Genomic DNA, 23714 nt, shown 5'->3' on the forward strand with positions numbered 1-23714 from the left:
CTCCGCAAAAACCTCTTTTACCTCTCACTTTGGTTCTGTCCTATGCTTAGATCTCTCGCTGTATTAAGTATTTTACACTGAAGTTTTTTTTAGCATCTTCTGCCAAAAGTTTACAGACTGGAAATTGTTGAGTGCTTTAGTATACTTGCTGTTTCAAGTCTGTTTTTGGTTGAGTAGCATCTTCCAAAAACGATGAAAACTGGATCTGATGGGTTTGTTTTAATGAACCAGAGAATTGAATAAAACACCTAGACTGCAGTACAAAGAACACCATTAAAATCTTAAATCTGGTGCTCAGAAGTTAATAAATCCTATTATTAAAATTTCTTTGCATATCCACTCCTTCTAACACAGTTTTTATTCACAGTATCCAGTCAGTCCAAGCTTCCCTCATCAGATGTCTTCCTCTCCAGTCCCAGTTGTGAGTTTCTTGTAGTCTTTTTTTTTCATCCCTTCAATTGATTCTGTCTGAAAGCAAAGGAGACAGTCTTCATCTTAGTTTCAGTTCCTGATCATATCCTTGTGAGGAGAAATTACTATAACGTCCAGTTTTGCTTCCGAAACCCCAGATAGGAATACAATGTTAAGAAGATGTGCTACAGGTGACCTTGGGAGCAACGACAGGCTTAAGAATGCTTAGAGAAGGAATTTGTTACAGATCTCCCTACTGAAAATCAAATACATTCACCAATATACCAACACGAGGCATAGGGTTTTTTCTGAGGCTTTTGGTTGATCAGTTTTTGTCAGGCTTTCATGGCTTCTCAAAAGGTACATTCCTGAAACAGGAGTTGCCTTGCAACAGGGGAAGACAAAAATTCAGATTAAGGCAAATGTCTGATTTGACAACGTTCTCTCACACTGCAGAATTTGACCAGCTAGTATGTAGCTGAAAAATGAGATCCTGTACCAGATGGAGCTCAATACCAGACTCGTGAAGAATAACAGTGCGATCAATATCAAGTAATGTAACCCTTGAGCATGCTTCTTGGACTATAATTGTAACTATTTCAAGTAGACTTTTTACAGGGATGAAATTATTATGAAATAAGGTTATGAGTTTACTGCAGCCTGTCTGCTTCTCATTAGCTTTGTGGCTAGACATTCTATATGCTTAGAAACTTGCTAACTAAAGGCAAGCACATGCTTATTTTCTTGCTTTTTACCAGTCCTTTCATGTAGCTGATAGCTTTATTAGAAGCCTTCCTGCACTTTATGTGAGATGTATAGAACTTCAAAGATCTTGATATGAGGTAAGACAGCTAAAGTCAAAAGCTGATGCTTGTGGATTTATTTGTATCAATACCCTGGCTGGGGGTGGAAAGAGTGGCCCAAATCAACTACTGGTGGGTGTCATTTTGGTTAACAGCATGACCAACAAACAAGCAGCAGAGAAGACTTTTGCGTTAAAATAAAACAGTGCTAGGGAAGCGTGAAGAAAGGACATGAACAGATCTTTAAAAGGCTTCAGCATTCACATGATAGTACCTGCCCCATCCTTATTACCTGCCATTTTATTTAGAGCTGTAACAATCAAGTGGCTGTCCTGTGTGGATCACGGGAAATTCACTATTGAGCCTCTTTGCATCTAGCAAGGTATGGGAGGAAGGGCATAATTCAAATGATATTCAAATAACACCGTCTCTGTCAAGAGCTTTCTCTGTGGAGAATGACAACATACAAACCTACCGCTAGCTTTCAGTAGCTGTAGTCAGAATTACTGAAAGTACAGACATGATGTGATCTTTTTTCTAAGGTTGTCTCTCTCTCTCAGCCAGCCCGTGGGCATAGTAATTCTGTGATATGGTTTTGGTTTCTTTCATGGAAGCCAAGTCTTTCCTGAGAGCACTGAGTTCTCTGTCAGCTCTTCTCATGTTTCAGTCTGACTCAAAATGCACTTTAGTTTTGAAGCTACTATGCACCAGAAAGGAAGATAGACATTTTACATAGATTCTTTGTTTCTTATATTAGTTATTTTATCTCTGTATAAAGTAGTAGAATTAGTTGAGAGGACAAAAATGGGGTTAAAGTTTTTTTTTTGACCACTTTATATAAATGACATTTGTAAAAGAAATTTGGTTGAAAAGTAAGACATGGTACCATTATTCAGATGATCTGTGTGACACGTTTTTAGCTGCTTAATTTTTTGTTTCAATCAAAGTTCTGAATGAGTCAACTGAATCAAAAAGTAAATGCCCAGGTTGCCCAGAGAAGCTGTGGGTGCCCCATGCATCCCTGAAGTGCTCGAGGCCAGGTTGAGTGGGGCTTTGGGCAGCCTGGGCTAGTGGAAGGTGTCCCTGCCCATGGCAGGGGATTGGAACCAGGTGATCTTTAAGGTCCCTTCCAACCCAAACCATTTTACAATTCTATGAATAAGCTTAGAGTTGTATGATATTTTTGTATGTAAACACTGAGGAGTCCAAATCTCTGTTAGCAGAAATGCAGAAAATTTGACAATTTAAGGATAACGATACTTAATGATGTAGTTTCTTGAAGGCTGGAGTGTAGCACAGCCATATATTGTACTGTTTAAAATGAGGATATGTTCATATGGAAGTGACTGGAATGAAAACTAGGGAGCATAAATGAAGTCAATGGGCTTTGCATGTGAGAGTTTATAGATCTTGGTCAATATGAGACCTCTTGCAGTAAAACTAACATCAGATGAGAAAACTAATTTTTCCCCCAGAACAGCTAGGTTCACTACTTTCTGGAGAACTCTTCCACCTGCTGTGTTGTAGCTCAGAGTCAGCAAAAACAATTACTGTCAACAGTACTTCTGACCTTTCCTCATCAGGAATTGGCCGTTTCACAAAGGTACTTTTTGACATTGTCTTCTGTAATTAAAAAAAAAAAAAAAAAAAAAAAAAGTTACATTATTGCTTGAGAACAAAGACCAGGACGCATCTCCTTCCGTTGGTTGTACATGAATTGCCAAGGAATTTCCTGTGCTCTGTAAGAACACAGCTGATTGGGACAAAAGTCCCCAGCTGCAAACAAACAAGAACTCGTGTGTTCTCCTTTTCTTTGAGGATGCTAGTTTGCATGTGTATGAAACTCTATATAAAGCAAGAACGTTAATTTCTTTTTCTGTTACTTTTACTAGAGAACAGAAATGCTGTGAGACTGTCCATCCACAATTACTGAAATGAGTCGGGATTTCCCCTATACATTGGGAATTTATTATGACCCCACCTCATTACAACCATGTTTTTCCTGCTGGGAACTCTTGTTTTAAGTCACTGCTACATTTCAACAAGTACATGTATATAACAACAGCTCCATACCAACTTTGTTGATCAAAATAGACAAATATACCAAGGTAAATGACTAAATCCATGTAACTTTGCAGATCACGTTATCAGGAGCACCTGCAATGTATTTTTTACATATTGTAGAGAGGTTTGATTAATGAGACATAATTAAATGGACTGATGAATATTTAATACAAAACACAGGGGAAGTGTATGTGCAATAAAATAAGGATCAGTACCAGATCGGCATAGGGGGATAGAATTTTGCAAATGTGTAATGTACTCAATGTAAATGATTTTTTTTAACGCATTCAGACAAGTTCAAATGTCAGCTACAGCTAGCTTAAACTCCAATTGCTTGCTTACCAAGTGATTTTTCTCAATGAGATCACATTGTACCAGCATTGCCCTCCCCTCCATCTGTCCTCTTTGGGCTACTGAATGACTTCTGGGAAAGTTTAGGATGTTGGCTTCACTTAAAATGCCTAAAATTTTTGGGATCTTGAATGTTCGCACTGTGTTTTTACTACGGTGCCACTTTAAAACAAAGAAAGCTCTCCAATGGCTAAAACGCATGCATAGATCAAGAAAGGTGTGAAGAAAGTCATTCTTTGTGCATGGTTGCTTTCCTTCCTTTTGCCACGAGATTCTTTGTTTTGTGTTACTGTAAATACTTTTGTTTTTCTTTTATTTTTTACAGTATTAAGCATTTCACCCTTTACTTGTACCTGCTACAGTATGTAGCGTTCATCCAAATGAACACTCCCCGTGGCACTGCTGAGACTTTGGTTGAAATTTTAGGGTCTGATTTTGTTTCATCTGGCTAAGTAGCAAGACTTGAGTAATTTTCATCAGCACATTGTGTTGCTCTAAATAGCAACCCTGACAGACACTGAAGTACAGATTTTAGATGAGGTTATTTTGGTGTGTCCTTTTCAATTCAGTGGCCTCCTTTGTCTGCCTGTTTAGAAATGATACTTCTCGGTGTTTTTTCACAGCTAGATAGATATATATATATATATATATATATATAAAAGCACAGGGAATTATGCTAAAAGTACAGTGTAAGACTAAAATAAACCACTTCAAAATTAGAAAATATCAGTAGTACTATTGTTGGACGATGTGTGTGACAAAGCTATTTCTGTGTTATTCTATTACCACTTCCTTCACTAGGCTTTCTCTGTTAGCACAATGAACAGAACCTGCCAAAGGAGTGTCTTGGGCATGTGTTGGAGACTTTTTCCTTGTGGCTTGGCTGATTCTCTGCATTCTTTTGCTCCATGACATTTAAGTAACCACTGACCTAGAGGACTTTCTCCGCTTTCTCCCACCTCATCTCCCCACAGCACATACGGATGACCAACACCAATCAGATACCTCGTGTGGAAATTAAACTAGCTAACGGAAAATGCCAACCAGCCTTGTCTTCAGCATTTCCACCTTGAACACCTAAAATAAGAGGAGATTCAGATGCTGAGGACAGATGCTTGTAGTCAACCATGCATTTTAAATAATAATGGCATGCTCAAGGGGCTTTTCCTTCTTTTTTTTTTGTGATAGATGTTGTCCTCTGATAGAAGGACAGAGAAATGGGGCTTGTTTGTTTGCTTTGATTTGTTATTTCATTTTTTTTTTTTGAATACCATAGAGGATTATTTTCTAGGAAATCCAGGCAACAGTTAGAGAATGATAGCGTGGGTTTGTTTTAAAGCAGAGGTGCTTCTTCCAGTTACTGATATGGCTCTGTTTGGAAAGCCCCTTTCATTGTGTTTGAGATCAAAACACATCAAGTCTGAAATGAATGCATTTAGATTAAAATACATGCAGGTTGGAACGTTGCTTTTAAACACAGCCTCTTCACCCTTTTCTTTGTTGTTGGTTTTATTACTTACTTGTAATTAAATTGTATGATATAATAGTCTTACTGAAAAGTCAGCAGCAACAGTGAGTACTTTTCACTCCCCATTTTGAGGATGGAAGCTGGGAAGCCTGGTTTCATTTTGGACGTGTGGGATGGGTTTTCTCTTGTCTGAGGTCACTGATTTCACACTGCAGCCTTTCCCTCAGTGAGGGCATCACCACAGTCTTCCCTCTTGTATCCAAGTCATCTGCTTCCACGAAACCTAGCAAAACTTGGTGCATCCTCAGCCAAATTTCATTGAAGTTATCCAGTGGGTTAAAACAATACTGACCCGATTACAATGGAGATGACGTGAATGTTTTTAAAATGCTAGATACGCTCAAAAGTTGTACCTTTTTTTTTTTTTTCCTGGAAAACAGGCCAGAAACCCTTCTGTGTTCCCAGTTCTGGGAAAGTATTTCAGATGTGTTTTTTTTGTACTTGGATACTTTGTGTTTGGATCGGATGGACTGACTTCAGTAGTACAACTTTACAGAGGCTAAAGTCAAGTGTGTGAATGGGGCTTTCCAGGCGTTATCTTCCATCGGTTCCTGTCCTTTTGCTAGAAAAACTTATAAAGGAGCTGATCATGGAAAAATAAATAAATAAATAAAAACCCCACCAAAAATAAAGCATACAAATTGCCCTGATTACTGTGTCATTTGAAACAGCATTTTATAAATTGTGAAAATTGCCTAATGGCATAATATTGCACAAAATTAACATATTTTCTAGTCCATTATTTAATTAGGAAAAAGAAGAGTGTAATATATGGACTTTTAAATATTTAGTTGTCTCTAGACTGCAAAGGTGTATATACCACAATCAGCTTTTATAGATTAGAGAGCTTAGAAATTTAGAAGTAAGCTGATAAAATGATGAAAGGTGGGTAGATCTAAAAGTGTGTGTCACACAGCACTCTGAAAATGCCTGTTTTTTGTAGGATGCTATTTTTGAGACTGAAATAGAGGCAGATGTTTAAAAAGGGTTAGACTGTGAATTAAAGATATTTACATCATCCTAGGGGCCCTGTGGCATGCTCTCATCCTTAGTATTCTGTTGTGGTGGCATGGGGGCAGCTTTAAGAAAATCATCAATTATCCTACTTTCAGTCTTTTCTCATTTTTCTTTTTCTTTGTGGTGATAAGGGTGAGAAGAACCCAAAAGAAAACATGGGTGTGAGAATACAAATTTTCATTGTTTTCCCAGGCACCTCAGAAAGGTTTTCAAGGCAGGCTGCCCTTTTTTGAAGTGGCTGACTTTTACTTTTGACAAAACTTTTAGGGCAGATAAGAAACCTGCATGACACCTTAAACCAACTGAAATCTTTCCAGGCATCAGAGCCACAAAGCGTTTTCCAGAATAGCAAAGCAAGGAGCCGAAATGACAGGTATCAGTCCAAGGGTTGACTGTCAGTAGCAGGAATTGATCTCAAGTGGGACTGGATGCTCAAAGATGTATTCTCAAGAGGTAGCTCTGCAGTATGTTGGTGTTCAAATTGCAACATGCAAAGCCTAAACCTTCACTGAGTAACCCCAGGTGGTTGTGAGTTTTCACATGCTCATTCAAACAGGAACAAAATGACTGTACTGAACTACTGAGTGTGTTTCTTACTGAGAACTCTTTTGAGTCTTGGTTGCAGTTCTGAGAGCGTGGACAGGGCAGGGCTTGGACTCATGCCTGGCTCTGGGGAGGTGAAGTGCTCGCTGGGGGCAGCGTAGATGACTCAGGAGTCCGTGTTTCTGCGCAGCCAGCCACGTCCCCAGATGACAACCTTGATGCATGCAACTGACTTAGAAACCCGACAGCTCTGGGGCTAGTGATTGACGTGGTTTTGTTTTGTGTGTGCTTTTTTTTTTTTTTTTTTTAATTTTACTTTACTTTCTTGGGCAGCCCCTTTCTTCCAAATTGTTTTCTCGGTGTGATTGAGTCTCAAAGTCTGTTGCCTGCATGTCTTGAACAGCTGGAGTGATTCTGGACTGAGAAAGCAGACACTGAGCAAGGCTGGGCTGGACCCTGGGAAGACTGCAGACTTCAGGAGAAGCAACATGTCTGTCTGACCTGCAATGCTGGGAGCTCAGGAAAGCTAATGCCACTGCAGATGGCTTCTTGCAGCCTTGTACCGGGACTGTGGCTCCTGCTGCTTCTTCAGGATATCCAGGGAGCCCCACAGGTAAGGCAGGGTGCTATCAGGATCCTGCAGCCCTGGTGGACTAAATAGGACCTAGGAGAGATTTGGGGCAACCCTGGGATGCAGGGCAATTCTGCCCACTACCTGTATGCAGGGTAGTAGGTATGTGTAGAAACAGGCTATGTGCAACACAGGGTGATAAAGGTATAAAGCAGAGCTGTCCTAAAGCAGCCAGGAGAGTTTGTCCTCTCTGGGAACCCTGCAGGCAGAACCAGGGGATAGACAGCTGTGATTTGCACGTTTTCTTGGCATTGCTAGTGTTACTGCACCTCCAGGCATGTCACTGCACCTCCAGGCATGTCACAGCTAGGAAATGAGAAAGATTTCATCTAGGGATGGAGGACTGCTCTCATTTGTTTTGGGTGAATCACTTTTACTTTTGCCCAGAGTGCCAGGTGCTCTCAGGCAGATTGCCTGCAGAACTTGGCTTGGCGGGCTTTTGCTTTGCTACTGTGAGTCAGGGCTGGCAAAGTGAAAGGTGTAGAGGCAAACAAAACAGCAAAATACCTTCCTCTTTACACCCACCCACCCCTCTGACACTGACTTCCCCATGAATGGGCTATCAAATTGAGATAAAATAGACATAGCCCACTAGTCACACTCAGCTGATGCTGTAGGTGCAAGATAGGTTCCTGCTCAGATCATATCGTCTCTTGTGCATTTGTTCCCCCATTCCGCCCTCCTTACCCCTCCTCTGCTTCCTCCCCAGTGGATCATATGGCAACGAGCCCTTGGTGCCTGGCATAAATCCAGGTGGTTTCCGTGGCTGACACTTATGCACGCATGAGAAAAAGAAAAAGGTCAGTCACAGAGGCTCTTTGCATAGGTAAAGTCAGTAGGTAGCTTATTGCCTGCTGGGTTGGATCCTGAAATTGGCCATTTCCCTTGCACTGGAAATATAAACCTATCCTAGCTTAAGACACTTGTCTGTGTATTGTAAATGAATGATATAGCACATCGCATGGGCTATATCACAGGAGATTTTTGGCAAGAAACTGACTCCAGTTAGATCTTTGAAAGTAACCAAGTCTGCATCCTTTTCATAGATGTTTGAAAAGGCTCCTCGTGACTCTTTTGGTAAGAGTAGGAGTTTGCCCTGGTGTCTTTAGCCGTAAATTCCCCTCCCACATGGCAAGCTTGCTCTACTTTGCTCTGGTTTATCTGCCCTGCCTCCATCTCCATCCTGAAGTACATCAATCCCTCTGTTCTACAGGATTACAGCCTGCAGTCTTTACTCATCTGACAAGTACCTAGGAGGACATTCAGATTAATTTGTCTAGTCTGCTGAATGCTAACTGCTTTAGGAGAAAGGTGCTAGGAAAAAAAAATGGCATTTGTGCATTTGACATCACTTGTCAAAAATGATGTCAAGAGTTTTGTTCACGAAATGAAAAGGGCAGAGAGAAAATTTGGTTTTCTAATACTCACTGTCAACTTTCAAACTCATAACAAAATCACCAGTTATCTGGAATAAGTACATAGATCTTGGTGGGATAAGCAGTTGGCTTCTCGCTATCTTTATTGCATCAATCACAGCAAACTTGGCTTTTGCTGCTAGTGGAGTACAAGTGATACTATGTAATGCAAGCAAGTCACAGCTTACTGGTTGTATTTTAAACCATATTCCGCCTCAGATCAACCTGCAGTTTGGGATTTGGTTGTTTTAATTTTCAGTTAGCTCTCACTTGTTCATGTCTCTTCTGTTGAGCATAAAGCTTGACTACCTGAAGTCTTAGATTATCAGCTTCTTTCTTTCATACTATCAGAATTTGGTTAGAAGCTTGAAAGGGAGTCAAATGTTTTGCTACAGTATTACTCAGTTCTAGAACAGCCAATACTGATAACTTTTTTTTTTTTTTTACCGTAATATGCTTTCTTTCTGACTTACAGCTTATTTGTAGCAAGCTGATTTCTTGCTCTGCCTCACCATCACTTTTTCTCTATGAGCTCAAAAGACCATAAATAAATGAGTCAAACCTTACCCTGACTGAATTGTAGAGTAGCCCACTGAATTCAGCACCGTCTTTGCAATGGCCATTACTTAAATTGAAATAGCAAATGTGTTTGTAGTTTCAAGGATAGTGAGAAGACCCCCAAAAAGTATATTTTCTAAAAGAAATTCTCAAAAATAAACACTGAAAAAGGAAAATGCTTTGTATCAAATATGTCTGTGGGGTTTTTATTATTAGGAGGCCTTAATTAGAAGCATTTTAAAGAAAGCCAAAAAAAAGAAAGGCAGTGGTGAAGGGGGTTGGCCTGATGGCTCAATGAAAGAACAAGGCCAAGGGATCCCTGGCCATCCCTTTGTAGAGCAGTCCAAACTGTTATGAACTGTAGTCTTTTCTTTTGGAAAACGTATTCCAGCTCATGCTAAATCAGGTACCTTTCTTTGACTGCAGTCATAGAAGGGTTCATGAAATTCAGTCTCTATCTCCCTCCAATTTAACCGGATGCTAAACTGAATTGAAGAGCTCCTGGTATTGGAGCAAAAGCAGGCACAAAGTACTAACCTGATAGAGACGTGTGGCTTGTTCAAGTTTGTTCCAAAAATGTGAATGGGTTAACATCACTGTGGTAGGCTTTCTGCTACACCGGCACTTGTTTACTGTAACAGCTTACCTTCTTGTTCAAATATTTATCTGTTCTTCTACAACTGTCATAAAGACGCAGTAACTCTACACTGTGTCCTCAAGTCCAATCCAGATCAAAAGAATTCTGATATAGCAGATCCAGAAATTATATCCGCGAGGTTTCATGGTGCGTGTGTGCACAAAAGCAGTCACGCAAAGGGGAGGCCCTGCTCCTGGCTACACAATGCCACCGACTCTCCTGCCCTGAGTGAAATGAATGTGCAGCCACAGGGTGCATTGTTCCACTGCAGTAACCCTCTGAAAATCCAACTTCACCAATTCTAACAGCAGTTTTCATTCAAATCAGCTCCTACAACTGATTCACACTCTGAAAACATAGTTGGCCTGCCTTAAACAGTCAAGGAGTTAGAGGGGAAGGAAAACGTGTGTAAAAAGCAAGAGAGGAAGTGGGATTGCATCCTGGGATGGCAAAGAGATTAACAGGATTAGCATAATTGCAGTAGACATGTATTTCCACGTTGCTGGCCCATTCTTAGCACAGATCCATTCATACAGTTTACTCAAGCAGCAGGAAGCACAAAGACCTGCTCTCCATCAATGTAGGATTCCTCACCCCCAGCCCCCAATACTTCTGTGATCTTTCTTGAATGTTAAAGTTTTAGTATTTTACATACATACTAAAAGAACTTTACAAGTAGAGATAGAGGTGTGGTGGTTGTTTGTTTTTTTTTCTCTCACTGGTTGATTTTACTCCCAGATTACAGGTACGGGCCAGGCAGGATATAAGGATTTGAAAGATTCCAATGGCGTATTTATATACATGGCTTTTTGACTGTTGGACAATACTACATACCATTGGGATAAAACTTAGTGTTTCTTCTGAACTGTTTGCTTCCCTGTTTTTCAGGGAACACTAGAAGGTGTCACAGATGCTGCCTTAAAAAGTGAAATTGTGCTAGGATTTTGAATTTCTCTGGGTAAAGATGCTGAGTCCTGTTTCTGTCTGTCTTGCGAAATGTGATATTGCAGAATTCTGCCCTTGCAGAAATGAGGACAGTAACTTCTCTTTGTTCTGTAAAACTTAGTGGAGGTTTCCTTGATGAAGCAAAGCCACAACCTAGTTGCTGATGAATATGAATTATACCACATTCTTCGGGGTTTCTAGGCATTCCAGGAAAAGGTGGGAACTATCACATCCACATTCTTCCCACAAAATAAGCATTAAGAAACAAAAATGATTAAGTGAATCTCTTCTCGCTGACTAATTGACTATTTCTAAAAGTGTTTTGGAGCCAGGGGAAATAGCACCAGAAATATACCAGAAATGTCTTAATGCTAAGGTTTCTGTTGGCAAGGAGAGCAGTGAATGTATAATGCACTTTTCTTTCCCATGTCACATTCTTGAGCTCTCGTATTATAAAGCACCACTTTTTACATGAGTTTTTCCCTTTTCTCCTCAGTGTCCTCATGATTCCTTCCCTTCTTTTAGGTGATGCCTGTTCTGATTAAGGCATGATAAGAGGGACATTTTCTTTAATGGCTACCATCAACTCAGTCACAATTCTGGAAACCCAGCAGAGCAGACTCTCACAGCTGCAGCTGTTGGTAACGCAGCTCAAAACAGGTCTAGCCTCAGTATGTATGCTGGGGAGATCAATGCTGCTGCCACTGGTGGGAATTTTCCTCAGAATTTCCCTCACCTAAAAAGAATCAGTATTTGCCGTCACCAGATTCCTTTATAGCTGCAGTGTAACAGGACAACTTCTGAGAAAATTGCTTACCCACTTTGGACTGGACAGATGGTTTTCTGTTCCACTGGAAAAGCTTGAGAGAACACAAGGTATAAATTCTGCTGTAGTAAACTAACGTAGCCTAATAGGCGTTGGCTTCACCTTAGCAATTGAACTACTAGCAGGATAAGAAGTGTTTTCAGCGCTAATGGTGACTGGCATTATGCATTCTGTCCTGGAACAGTGAAAGAAACATGCAGTAAGTATTTTGCAGCCCTTACAAATTCGGATGGATTAGGTGGTTGAAGTCTAGATTTCTGCCATTAAGAAGCAGCCAACAGTTGAGGAATGAACCACCCCTTCTGCCCCCAAGAACCAAAAAAAAACAAAACCAAAACACAACAAAAAAACCCACCACCAACAAAAAAACCCTCCACCACCAAAAAAAAAAAAAAACAACAACACAACACATTAGTCCTATCACTTTGAATCTTCCTGCAGAGTGATCTAAGGATTTAAGATACTGGTCAAATCAAGAACATGCAGCTTTCCAGAAGTACTGAATCATGAAGGGAGAGAGGGAGAGAGGCTGGTAAAGCTGCAATCCAGAATCCCCTGTGCTTCTTGTTGAATTGTTTCCAGCAATCTCTTCCTAATTTGAGCTCCTGAGCTCATCAAAATCTCAGAAGTCAAACAAGCTAACTTCCTACTGCAAACTTGCACCCTAACTGTAGAAGAGATATAAGACGTGGTATTTTGCATGTGGGAAGAGTAGTTACAGGTGGTGAAACTGAGGTAATTTACATATTCAGTCACTGAGTGGGTAACTTACCTCAGTTCTGGCCTTTTGCTACCCACTAATAATGCATATTTTTCTTCCCTTTCTACATATGTTTAGCTTGCTACCTTTCATTTTAGTTCACTTATTACTCTGACATTGATTACACACAGAAAAATAAAACTATTACATTATCTTTTTATGGCTGACATTTCTTAACTTTTTCCCAAATGTAGCCTAATCAGTCAGATCTGTTTAGAAACTTAGATGGCATCATCATTTTATGGAAGACTGGCATCTTTTGAGACCTTGGCCATTCACCTCTGCCATTCCTTCAAGGCATGTTCTTTGGGCACTGATTTGTTTAATTCCTCCACAAACTCATGGGAGTTTAGGGTGGAGAGTGGTCTTATGGAAAGATTTTTTTATTCTATATGAGACATGAAAATTTCAAATTGAGTTTACAAAAGACATTTTGCAGGTAGCTGTGAATTAGAAGTGGTGGGCTCAGAAGGTGGTTTCTCAGACATAGAATTGTGCATGTTATGATTTGTTAAAATGACCTTTTACAGCAGAACACCTTGGGGTTGCCTTGTACAGGTGGCTGCAGAGCTGTGTTTTTAACTGGATGCTTCACAGCAGCATTTGTTGTGAAGCTACAGGTGTTATGGAGTACGTTACGGAGTATCTCGTAGGCTGTAGTATATAGCTGCCCTCTTGTGGAAGGAAAAAAATTGTTGAGGACTTTCATATGCATATTTACATAATTGTGCAGTAGTTACATGTAATTCAGGCAGTAATTTATCCCAGCGCTAGCATCAGGGGAAAATTCATAATCCCGGTTTGCACCACATTACCTATGAGCTGCGTCTTGTCCTCAGCTCAGGATTTCAGTATTTTAGTCAGGATCACTTTGTAAAAAGCAGCTCTTCAGTCACACTTGTAGGCAGAGATTATTCCTTTAGCCCCCTAAAGAGGCAATTACACGATCTGTAAGTTTATATGCTGTAGGTTTACATGTTTATATCATTCAAGAATTGTGTCCCCATTCTGATTTAAAGTTCAGCATCATTTGAAGCCAGAGTTGGTTTTCTAGTAGAGCAAGGAAGAGAAGATCAGTTTTTTGTGGTAGTGTTTTACAGATCTTAAAGAGAAACTAATCCGGGATAATTTACATATAGCAAGGATGCTGTTGTTTCTTAAGTTTTCTCTGTAAAACTAGTCAGTCCACTTCATACCCCTGAAATGACTCCTAAATAATCCTGTGTGTAAGTGTGACTGGTCTCACTGTGTCATTTCCTGTTATTTAATTTAGTCTTAGATGGCTGGCTAACCGGGGTGCTTCTACACGCCGATGAAAGGAGATTCCACTTCCTTTTCCTATAGTCTGAGGCTTCCTCTTCAGAAAAGACAAATACAGGGTACACATGTGTCAACTTGACCTGAGTCGGGCTGAGCAACCAGATCTCTGCTATTTCCCCCGTACAGTAAGGTAGAAAAAAGCGCTTTGTAGGGAGGCTCTGTGGCCTCGTGGTTAGTGCACATATGTGAGGCAGGATTTCTCAGTTCTGTTATCAGAGCTCAACGAAATTTAATGGTTTCAGTGTGTTTCTATTTCTTGTACTTCTGTTAATTTCCTCCTCGACTGAAAGTTCCTGTTTTCTCATACAACTTGGGGCAAGTTATTTAACTGATTTATTTATTTATTTGCTTATGGTCCAGCCATGAAAAGAACAACATGTTAAACAGGAGACTGTGGTTTTGAGATCAGTTAGTAAGATTCTGCACGGCATACAAAGGCAGTAGGAGACACTAGGTATTCTTTTTGAGGCTGGTGGGAAATTCACCTTCAGAAGGTGGGATGTACATTTCTTAAAATATTTGTTAACTGTCCTACCAGTATCCTGTGGGAAAATCTCTGGAGAATCTGCTGATTCAGTCTTTACAGAAAAAAAGTTGCCGGTTATATCTTGCAGCAAATAATGAAAATGAAATTATCAGATATCAATATTTGTAGGGGATTATTAGGGGAGATGCCAAATTCAAAAATTAGACTTTCTCATCAGAAAACCTGTAGTGCTGTAATTTCCCACAGTCCATAGTCACCCTGCTGTATGCAAATGAAGCCTTATTCTCTGCTTTTTGGTACAGTTCAGAGCAGAGTGATTTTTTCTAAGCTAATATTAGAACTGTTGTGGCTTTTTTTATTTTTAATCTAAACAAGTATCAGTTATGTAATCAAATTGAGGGTTGCTCGTGAAAACCTTCACTCACAAAAGAAGTGGGATTAATTATTTGAATAAGGGCTTCACTGTGTGAATAAATATTTGTAGCTTTATTACCAAGGCAAAACCCACCTGTTCTTAGTGTAGGATTTGTCCCCAGATGAAAAGTGAGACAATGTATTGATTTACAGTAAACATATCTTTAGGTTGCTAAACTCAGATGTTATGAGTGGATAAATAACTGAACCGAAAGATTTGTTTGCTGCATTGATAAATAGTGTGAGAGCAGCTAAGCACAGTAGGGGAAACAAACAGGAAGAAGTATGAAAACACAGATTCAAAGATGCCTAGAAGTACAGATGTGTAGGGTTAACAAACATGACAGGATATGAATAACCAATATAGGAACAACTGCAAATATAAAGAATGAGCTTTGTGGGTTACAGCCAATTTAGCTAGCCTTAGGTGATGTTCACTATGGCACCACTTCTCATTTCTGTGCAGAGCTGGAAATCTATTACAGATATTTGGGGATTCTGTTTTTTATTTTCTAAAAAGTTTTTAAGTCAAGATGGGATCATTTTAAGGACAGTGATTTTTAGCCTTTTTTCATCTGTTAACTGCAACAAGGTTTTTAAAGGAGAGGTAGACTGCTACACAAACTTACCTTGGTAAGCTTTACTATCTTGTACCTAAGTTTCAAAGAGTGTCTAGAGCACTGGCTGAAAAACATTTTGGTAGAGCAATGCCACTACACATTTTATTGCATGAAACAAGGAGTTAATTTCTCAGCTCTGAAATGCTTGATGAAAAGGTCAGGCCACAGTATTCATTCCGTATGTTTGAATCACTTTCAGAGAAAAGAGCCCGCTAAGTGAAGATACATACTGGATCATTGCTAAATACACTGAATATTACAATATTTGCTTAACTTTATGGACAGCAGTTATCTAGATGTTTTAGAGGATGGTTGAATTGTCAAAAATCTGTAGGCTTTTCCCTACCATTTGTAGTCACCATAATTCGAGACCAGTGCTGGATCTGCCCTAATTGTTTTCTAATTGTGTCTTTTCTGTTTAAATTTCTAGCCATCGCTCACCTCATCTCGTTCCTGTGATACACACAAGAATTGGTTCTATGATGAAACTTTACAAAGGTGCTGTTACCGGTGCCCCTCAGGTCAGTATGTTTATGATGCAGTCAAATTAACATGGAGCCTTTCTCATAGACGTAGTATGAACTGGGTATATCTGCAGAATTGCGTTTTGACCCTGAAGTGCAATTTTGTGAACCATGATCTGGTGTGGATCCAGATAGGAATTTGTTCTCCACTTCCCTGCTCCTGTTCAGTCTGCATTCAAGCAGTCTAAATTGCAAACAAGATAACTTGCAATTATTATTTTTTTAGTTGATTGACACTCAGAAGTAGCTAGAAGTAGCAGGTGTAAGAATTAATTTCAGTTTGCCTCAGGGTATGAAGTAGCGTAATGATATTAGGCTGAAGATGTTTCTGATCAGAGACACAAAGTATAAAGTGATTGTGCAGAAAATCTGTCATTGTCCTAATATTCAAACCAGTTTAGAAAGCATCTCACATGAGGAATGGAACATTCACTCATCAGGGGACAGAGTGAGCTTTGCCAGATGCTAGCTGTGAGTCGGAGGCATATGAGCTCAGAAGCAGGAAACATCTTAGAGAGACAAGGGTTCTGGAAACGTCTGAAACGCTGTGGGTGGGACATTTGATGGTACTTCACCATCATCAGTCTCTTCTTTCAGAAATGTTTTCTCTTCTCTCTCTCTCTCTCTCTCTCTCTCTCTCTTCTCTCTTTCTTTTTTTGGAAAGGAAATTTTTGACATTTATATGTGCTCTAATAATACAGAGAGGTTTGGTGCTTGGTTGCTAGCATTTGCATGCTAGGGACATCCTGTATTGCTTCTGGGCACATCACTAGAATCATTCAGAAAATGTATGAGAAAGCAAGACCAAGGGATGGAGAAACTGGTCCTGTAAAAAAGGAAAAGGGGCAAGGACTCTGAGCCAGTTCCAAGCAAAGAAGCTCTTTTCTCCTTTAAAACCATACTTTGCAAATCCTAATGTCTGTCTCAGACATCTTTTGCCATCCTCCAGGGTCTCCTTTACAACAAAAACTTATAAGAATCTTTTTTCATTTTAATCTTCCGCTACTCCTTCAGACAATAACACATTCATATCTGCTACTAACTCAACTTCTCGTTGCAAAGAGTAGCTTTTCTAAAATTCCATTTACTCCAAGTGGATGTATTAGAGTCTTGATGCAGTCTGGCTTTACTTTCCTTGGTGTTCCAACCTACAGATGTAGAGCTTTCCATCTGAGCACACTGGCTCAAGTGTAAGCCAAATCATCTGTTTCAAAGTTAATTTCAAGCTCAATTTCAATATAAACTTTAAACCAAACCTCATAAGATAATTCTAATTGATTTCTACAATTGCCACATTTTTCTCAGGTGCTTAATTCTTCTTCAGGTAAAATGACACTTCATACCTTGGACACCAGAAGAACGTTGTCTTTCTGTTCATCACAGAACAGAAAAAAGCCCCCTCTCAAAGGGAGGAATAGAGACTTTCACATGAAATAATAATGTTGCACCTTTCTTCTGTTTATTTTGTTTATATTTTACCTTTTATCTTTTTCTTGTTATTGTTGTTCTGGGGGCTGTTGTTGTTGTTTTTGCTTTTAGACTCTAAATCAGATATCTAACTCTATGAGATAGTATTGCATTCAACACTGAAGATCATTTCCTCCTCACAGTTAACAGCAAATCCTCAGGAATGAATGAACACACGTATTCTAAAAAGGAAAACACTTGTTTCGTCTACTTACTTCCAGTACATTTTTCTGTACATACAATTGCAGCTGGTATTCCTTCTGCTTGGGCTTTGATCTGGTTGTTGAGCTATTAACACAGTGAAGGACAGTACCAGAAGATATGACTGGACAAGCTTCAGAGCTTGTCTACTTGGGGCACACATCCCCCAAGAGAGGGGGAAATTTGCTGTTTCATGTGTACAGGAAGTCTCAAATAACTATAGTTCAAGCTTTTGGGACATTGTGGGAGGAGGAAGGAAATAACACACACGTGGAGGTAACTTGCCTGCAGCTTGAGTGCTGAGATTCAGACCACTCCAGCAATCGTCCCCAACCTTCAAAAGGAAATCTCAGACAAGTAGTTTTGAGGAAGTATGAGTGATGTGTTTTAAGCTTGTCTGGTCATATTTGTAGGGCCAAATATAACATAGCTGGTTTTACTTATACTCCCACACCATGCTTGCCAAAGCAAATAGTAGGTGAGTTATTTTCCTGCCAGGTCTTCCATGCCTGTGGTTAATTAACCCTTTACAACTGAGTGATGCAGTCTGGTGCTGAAAGTGGGATATATTTCTCTCCTGTTTACTACCCATGAAACATTCAACTCTGCCTATCTTTATGTTGCTGTTTTAGCTTTTCCTTTTGCTTCTGCAGCTGTCACTTTTCCTTACCGTTGTGGTTTAACCTTACAGGCAGCTAAGCACCACACAGCTATTCACTCACACACCCCCGCCCCAGTGAAATGGGCATGAAAACTGGGGAGGTTTCTGAACAGGTATCCTTCACATTTTGTTTTTCTTTCTCCAGGGTATGCTAAAAGGAAAGCCTGTCCCATGGACCCAGCTGAAGACTGCATGAGATGTGGACCTGAACAATATCTGAACGAAGAATCCCAAAAGCCACATTGTGATGCTTGTGTGTCATGTACAAAAGGTATTTGATTTACTTTTTATCACGCATACTTTACTATTAGAGCCACTCTAAATATTCTCTTTATTAGCATTTTATTAATTTAGAATTTCCAGCAGCAAAGTTATCTGTCCTTGGCTACTGCTCTAGAGAGCAGAATGCTACCTTGCACATAACGAGTACCACTTCTTGTTTGGCCTGGGACTGCCTGAAAATTCTGGCATCTAATGCCATCCAAGTCTGATTTCTGCTTTCCATCTTCTATTACAAACTGTTGTCTACAGCTTTGTCCAATTGTGCATGATTTAAATTGCCATCGCAAAGAGTGCCAGCAGCCCGTTCTGCTTCCCAAGCCTTTGAAATGGTGTTGCTCAGCTTTGCCTCCTGCTTTGCCTTTCCCTTGCAGGGTGATTGTTTGCTACTCCATCTGTTTCTTTCCTGCAGAATCTGACCTTGTGGAGAAAGTGCCCTGCTCCTTCAATTCTAGCCGCGTGTGTGAGTGCCGACCAGGTCTGTTCTGTCAGACTGCTGTTAAGTACACCTGCATGCGATGCCAGCAGCACACTGCTTGCAAGCCTGGTTTTGGAGTCAAAGTCAGAGGTAGGAATTCCTCCCTATCTAGTTTGTCTTTTCTGATCTTGGCCATAGTCCTGGACCTATGGCATTTTGGTTAGTCAGTCATCAGTCATTGTTTTCATTCAGGCACCTCAACAACTGATGTTGCTTGTGAAGAATGCCCCCCTGGGACCTTCTCTGACCAAACCTCCAGCACTGACATCTGCAAGCCCCATACTGAGTAAGTCCATAGCTTTTTGAAGTGTTTAACTGATTAGCTGAAGCTAATAAAAGACCCAAAGGGACTCCTGTCACTTCTTCTGGTGCAAAGTATACAAATTCATTTTAGAGGCAATGGGATAGCTTTGAGCCTATGTGCAGAGTTTTGAAGGCCCCTCGTTATGCTTGTTGCACAGCTCGATACTGAAGGAAGGAAGGACTCTCCCTTGCCTCATTTTCTGCTCTCTGCATATGGTTAGTTTATATACGCAAGTGATTTTCAGGTTTGCATCCAGGTTAAGAATCAGTGCCACAGAGGTGAGATGGAAGTTAATGACTTCCTGACCAAAAGCAATAAATGTACATGGTACAAAAACGACCGAAAGTGATGTTTGCTGTATAGAACACCTTAACATATATCAGAGCATTTTCTGTCAGTGCTGATACACTGTTCTCTCTTTCATTCCCTAGCTGTGCCAAGTTAAACAAAGTAGCACAAAGCAAAGGAAATGCCACACATGATGAGGTTTGCCTGGACCAGTTGCCCACCTACCTCACCCCAGGCACTTTCTCCACCAGATTCAGCAATGAAACAAATAACTCTGACCTACTGAGGCTTGAGGCAAACTTGGTCACTATTTCTAGTGCTCTTTTAAGTGCTGCAACAACTGAAAACCCCAGTTCTACTCCCAAGGAGAATGCTCCGGCTGGTACTCTTCCCACCTCAGACAAGGGGGAGACAACAACAGGAGGTAACGAAGATTTACTCTTTCTAGCATATTTTACTTGTACGTATCTTTAGTAAAAACAATTTTTATGTGAGAGCTTCCTGCAAAACCCTTATGACTTTTAAAATTATATCCATCAAACACACAGATCTGCTGAAAGTAGGCAGTGCTGACAGAAAAGGCAGCACTCTGCCTCTTCTTGAAATCACTGTCCTCCTTTTCCCCTTCTGAGCAGTAGGTCTTGTTTGGGGAGTGGTTTTCTCTGTGATGCTGCTACTGGTGGGCATGCTGTTGTTTTGGAAATGGAAGATGTGCAAGAAACGAATCCTCATCCTCAAAGGAAAACGTGAGTTTTTAAAGCTGTAACACATAGCATGCTGTTCAACCTCCAAGGACATGCCACCTGGGAACTATACTATCCTAAAACTTTATGGAGGCCAGTAGGGGAGATGATATTTACAAGCACCTGGTGAAGACAGGCCAAATGTTCTAGGCAATCTGTGCAATACGTTGGAGAACCTTAGAAAAAGACTGAAACAGCTGTTAGTTTATGGAGGAAGATGCGAAAAGCTGAGTGGGGAAATGGTAATGGGTGATTTTTTTCTCTCAGTGCAAACATATTAATATAAAAAACAATATTAAATGATGCCTGAAGTCTTTTGTGAGTATTTTCAGCTTCCTGGGAGTGGGCTGGACTTGGAACCTGTTTACTGATTGTGACTCTCTGTAGCTTTGCGTAGAGTTGCATGTGGGGTGTGCCTGCATAACTACATTCCCTCTTTAATAGAAAGCAGGATGTGCAATTTGTAGGTTGCTTGTAGGCCTTGTGGGTGTGGTAAACCTGTTATAGTCCCTGTGCTCCACGATGAGTTTTGTTAAATGAATGTTTTATTTTATCAGCACCTCTCACTTCACACAAATCCAGGATCAGATCTGACGGTGAGTGACTGACTGACCAGAGATTGTAATACATATGATTAAAGAATAAATGGCTAGTCTTAATATGGAGTTTTAATTTATGAAACTTTAAAACATGGAACCAATTTAAGTCAAATGAATGTACCTGTAGATATGCAAAAGGCCAGTCCTGTGCAGGCAAGTACTGCTGTGAATATGACAAGCCACTAGATGGCAATTTTTTCCCATTGCACCTGAGTGACTGGGTGATGCAGCAGTGTGGGGAGGCTTTGCTGGAAAAATGTCAGGTTCATTTCTGTGCACTCAAATATGGGAGATGTGTTCCCAAAAAAGTGGACGTTAGCCATAGGAATCTATATATATCTCCTGGATTACAGCCATTTTGCTTAATTAACTAATCCCCTCTTAGCATTTCCACTTCCACTGACTGCTCTATTCTCGTCTATTGTGGTAGATATTTCTGATCACCATACATCAGAGCATTTTCCACTCATTTATCCAGGAATATGATTTAACACCTCTCACATGAGCTCAACTTTCTCAAAGTGGAATTGTTGCTTCCTGATTTGCTTTACACATTAGGAACTGGTGCTCTGCAGCATTATAGAGTTGATGTTGAGAATAAAGGTGGATGCATGTCAGAGCTAAATTAGTAGGCCCGAGCCTGTCTAGCTTCATGGTATTGTAAAAGGATGCTGAACACTCCCTTTTTCCCAGCTCCCTTCTTTCCCCAGTGTTCCCTTCCTCCACCCTTGCATAAAATCCCACCTTCTTTATATTACTGACCACACAATGACCTGATGCAACTTGTTAATCCAGTAGAAAGCTATTCACTTTTTATTTTTTGATTTATTTATTTTGATAAGACAGTCTTCTGCTTGTTTAGAAAGCTTAATCAGTTCATCATGTGATTAGGTGAACACCAGTTTTGGTGTGTGGAAAGTGATAGGACCTCACATGGTTGGCAGCAATGTGTCACTGCTTCACCTCACCCCTACCATGGAAGTGTGTCCTCAGTGGTAAAGAAAGAAAGATACAGGTGAGTTAGGTTGTAGAGTAGTTTAGGACATGGGTGGGTGATATTTCAGAGAAAATATTAATGTTCTTGTGATTGCTGTGAATTCTCTTCTGATAATTTTTCTTCTTTCCATTGCAGGTTCTGATCTGGTGAATGGTATTCCGAAACAGATCCCTTTCTTTTCCAATGTAAATAACTAACAATATTTTTTAAATGTTCTGTTAAAAAGGTCTTTTTATTTGTCATTTTCTCTGTAACCTGTGATCCCCCAGGTGCAGAGATGAGACATACTAGGGATTGCTACTTTCATGTCTTGGGCTCCGTTTAATGTAGCGTTAAATAATGTATTTCTGCCAGTTTTGCTTCTGAAGGGAGTATATAAATTTGGACAATATCTTCTTAAAGTTCTTCCTGAACCAAATCCCTTCAAATTCTTACTTCCAGAATCTACCTTTCTTACTGATGTTATATTCTTTGCTGAAAGGTGCCACTGAGCCTCAGTCCCCATAATGCAGCTGCTACTGTATTGCAGGGTAGCATGCTCTGCAACAGAGCATGCAGTATAAGACATGCAACAAAAAGTCAGAGTGACAAATAAGCAGATTTACAAAGGTTCATCAGAATCTAAATTGCAGACGAGGCAAGTTGAATTTCCCAAAGCATCCACTCAGGTTCAGGAAACTAGATTTCAGTGGAAGTAAGGTACATTCTTGCAAATCTCACAAAAAAGAAAATAAAATCTGTGCATTTAGCTTAAGAATGCTATTTTTAAATATGGCCTTAAGTAATACAGGAACCTAATTCAAAGGAACTTAAGTTCCTCTATCTGTTAGACACTTTGAAATTTTTTACTCCCTGTGACAGTGGTGCTGTTACGTTGTTCTGGCTGCTACAGAAGAATTCAATAGACCTGTTACAATGTTCTTTTTGCATTGACCCTATTTCTACTCCTCTCTTTGTATTTGCAGATCATGCTTACTACTGATCAAGGGCCAGAAGAGAAGGAGCTAATTGAAAGAAACCTTCCTTTGGAAACCAATAACAACTTGGTTTCCAGCACAGAAAAAGCTTATAGTCCTGATCTGAGTCTGACTGATGTGACACAGAGCAATGGAAATGCCCCAGATTGCCCTGTCGATTCTCGAGTGAGAGATCACACAAATAATCGAATTGGTAAGTCTTGCCTTTTTTTTTTCTTTTTTCTTTTTTCTTTTTTTTCCAATTTTTAAGCCACAGGAACATAATATCATTCTGAAATTATTAGTAAGCTAATTATCTGAAGCTCTTAACAGAGCTGGTCCTGGACACTTGACGTTGTTTACCATATGCGGGTTGGGTTATTTCATGTGTGTGGGGTATGTATGTATGTATTTACTTATTTATTTATTGCTGTGAGTCAAATCCAAGGAGTTACAATGGCTAAGCTGATCCAGAACTGTTTTCTTAGGGTTGCTGGGATCCAGTCATGCTTTTCTAGAGAGCAAGAGGAGACAAAGCACAGAAAGAACAAGGAAAAGGAAAAGCAGAAAATGTATTTTCTGTTTTTAGTGCCACAGATCAGCAAAGATTTTTGTTATTATAAGCAGTTCAAAAAACAGGCTTTTGCAAAATGCCAATTCCCTGAATTGGGAGAGAGAAGGCTGTCTGGGGAGGCAAGGTAGTCAAAGAAATGAAAACCAAAACTCCTTAGTATTCCCTACATTTCTGTACAGTGTTGAATTTTGCCCAAGGACTGCTTTTAATACAGTTATTTTTGTTTTTCAGAACAACAGGAACATAAACATTGAACTATCCATAGCTATCTTCCCCAGATCCTAGTTAGTTGTTTCTTCTACAAGATTCTTGT

General features: G+C 40.0%; 1 protein-coding gene across 3 annotated transcripts in view; it reads left to right on the top strand.

Moving 5' to 3' along the window:
- Positions 1 to 23714, top strand: part of TNFRSF8 (TNF receptor superfamily member 8) — a 31396-nt gene that overhangs the window by 4010 nt on the left and 3672 nt on the right. Inside the window, exons 2-11 of one of the 3 annotated variants that reach the window (XM_082777040.1) lie at positions 7121 to 7330; positions 15761 to 15851; positions 18329 to 18454; positions 18875 to 19030; positions 19133 to 19226; positions 19676 to 19956; positions 20168 to 20278; positions 20833 to 20871; positions 22007 to 22056; positions 22837 to 23041. In XM_082777040.1, coding sequence (XP_082633166.1) covers positions 7247 to 7330; positions 15761 to 15851; positions 18329 to 18454; positions 18875 to 19030; positions 19133 to 19226; positions 19676 to 19956; positions 20168 to 20278; positions 20833 to 20871; positions 22007 to 22056; positions 22837 to 23041 — 1237 coding nt within the window. In that variant the 5' untranslated portion in view covers positions 7121 to 7246. Of the gene's footprint in view, positions 1 to 6830; positions 7331 to 15760; positions 15852 to 18328; positions 18455 to 18874; positions 19031 to 19132; positions 19227 to 19675; positions 19957 to 20167; positions 20279 to 20832; positions 20872 to 22006; positions 22057 to 22836; positions 23042 to 23714 lie in introns of those variants that run through there. The other 2 variants (XM_082777039.1, XM_082777041.1) reach the window with 2 other exon arrangements.

This window comes from Aythya marila (assembly GCF_965140915.1).
Source record: "Aythya marila genome assembly, chromosome: 21".
In the NCBI taxonomy this organism is placed as follows: Eukaryota; Metazoa; Chordata; class Aves; order Anseriformes; family Anatidae; genus Aythya; species Aythya marila.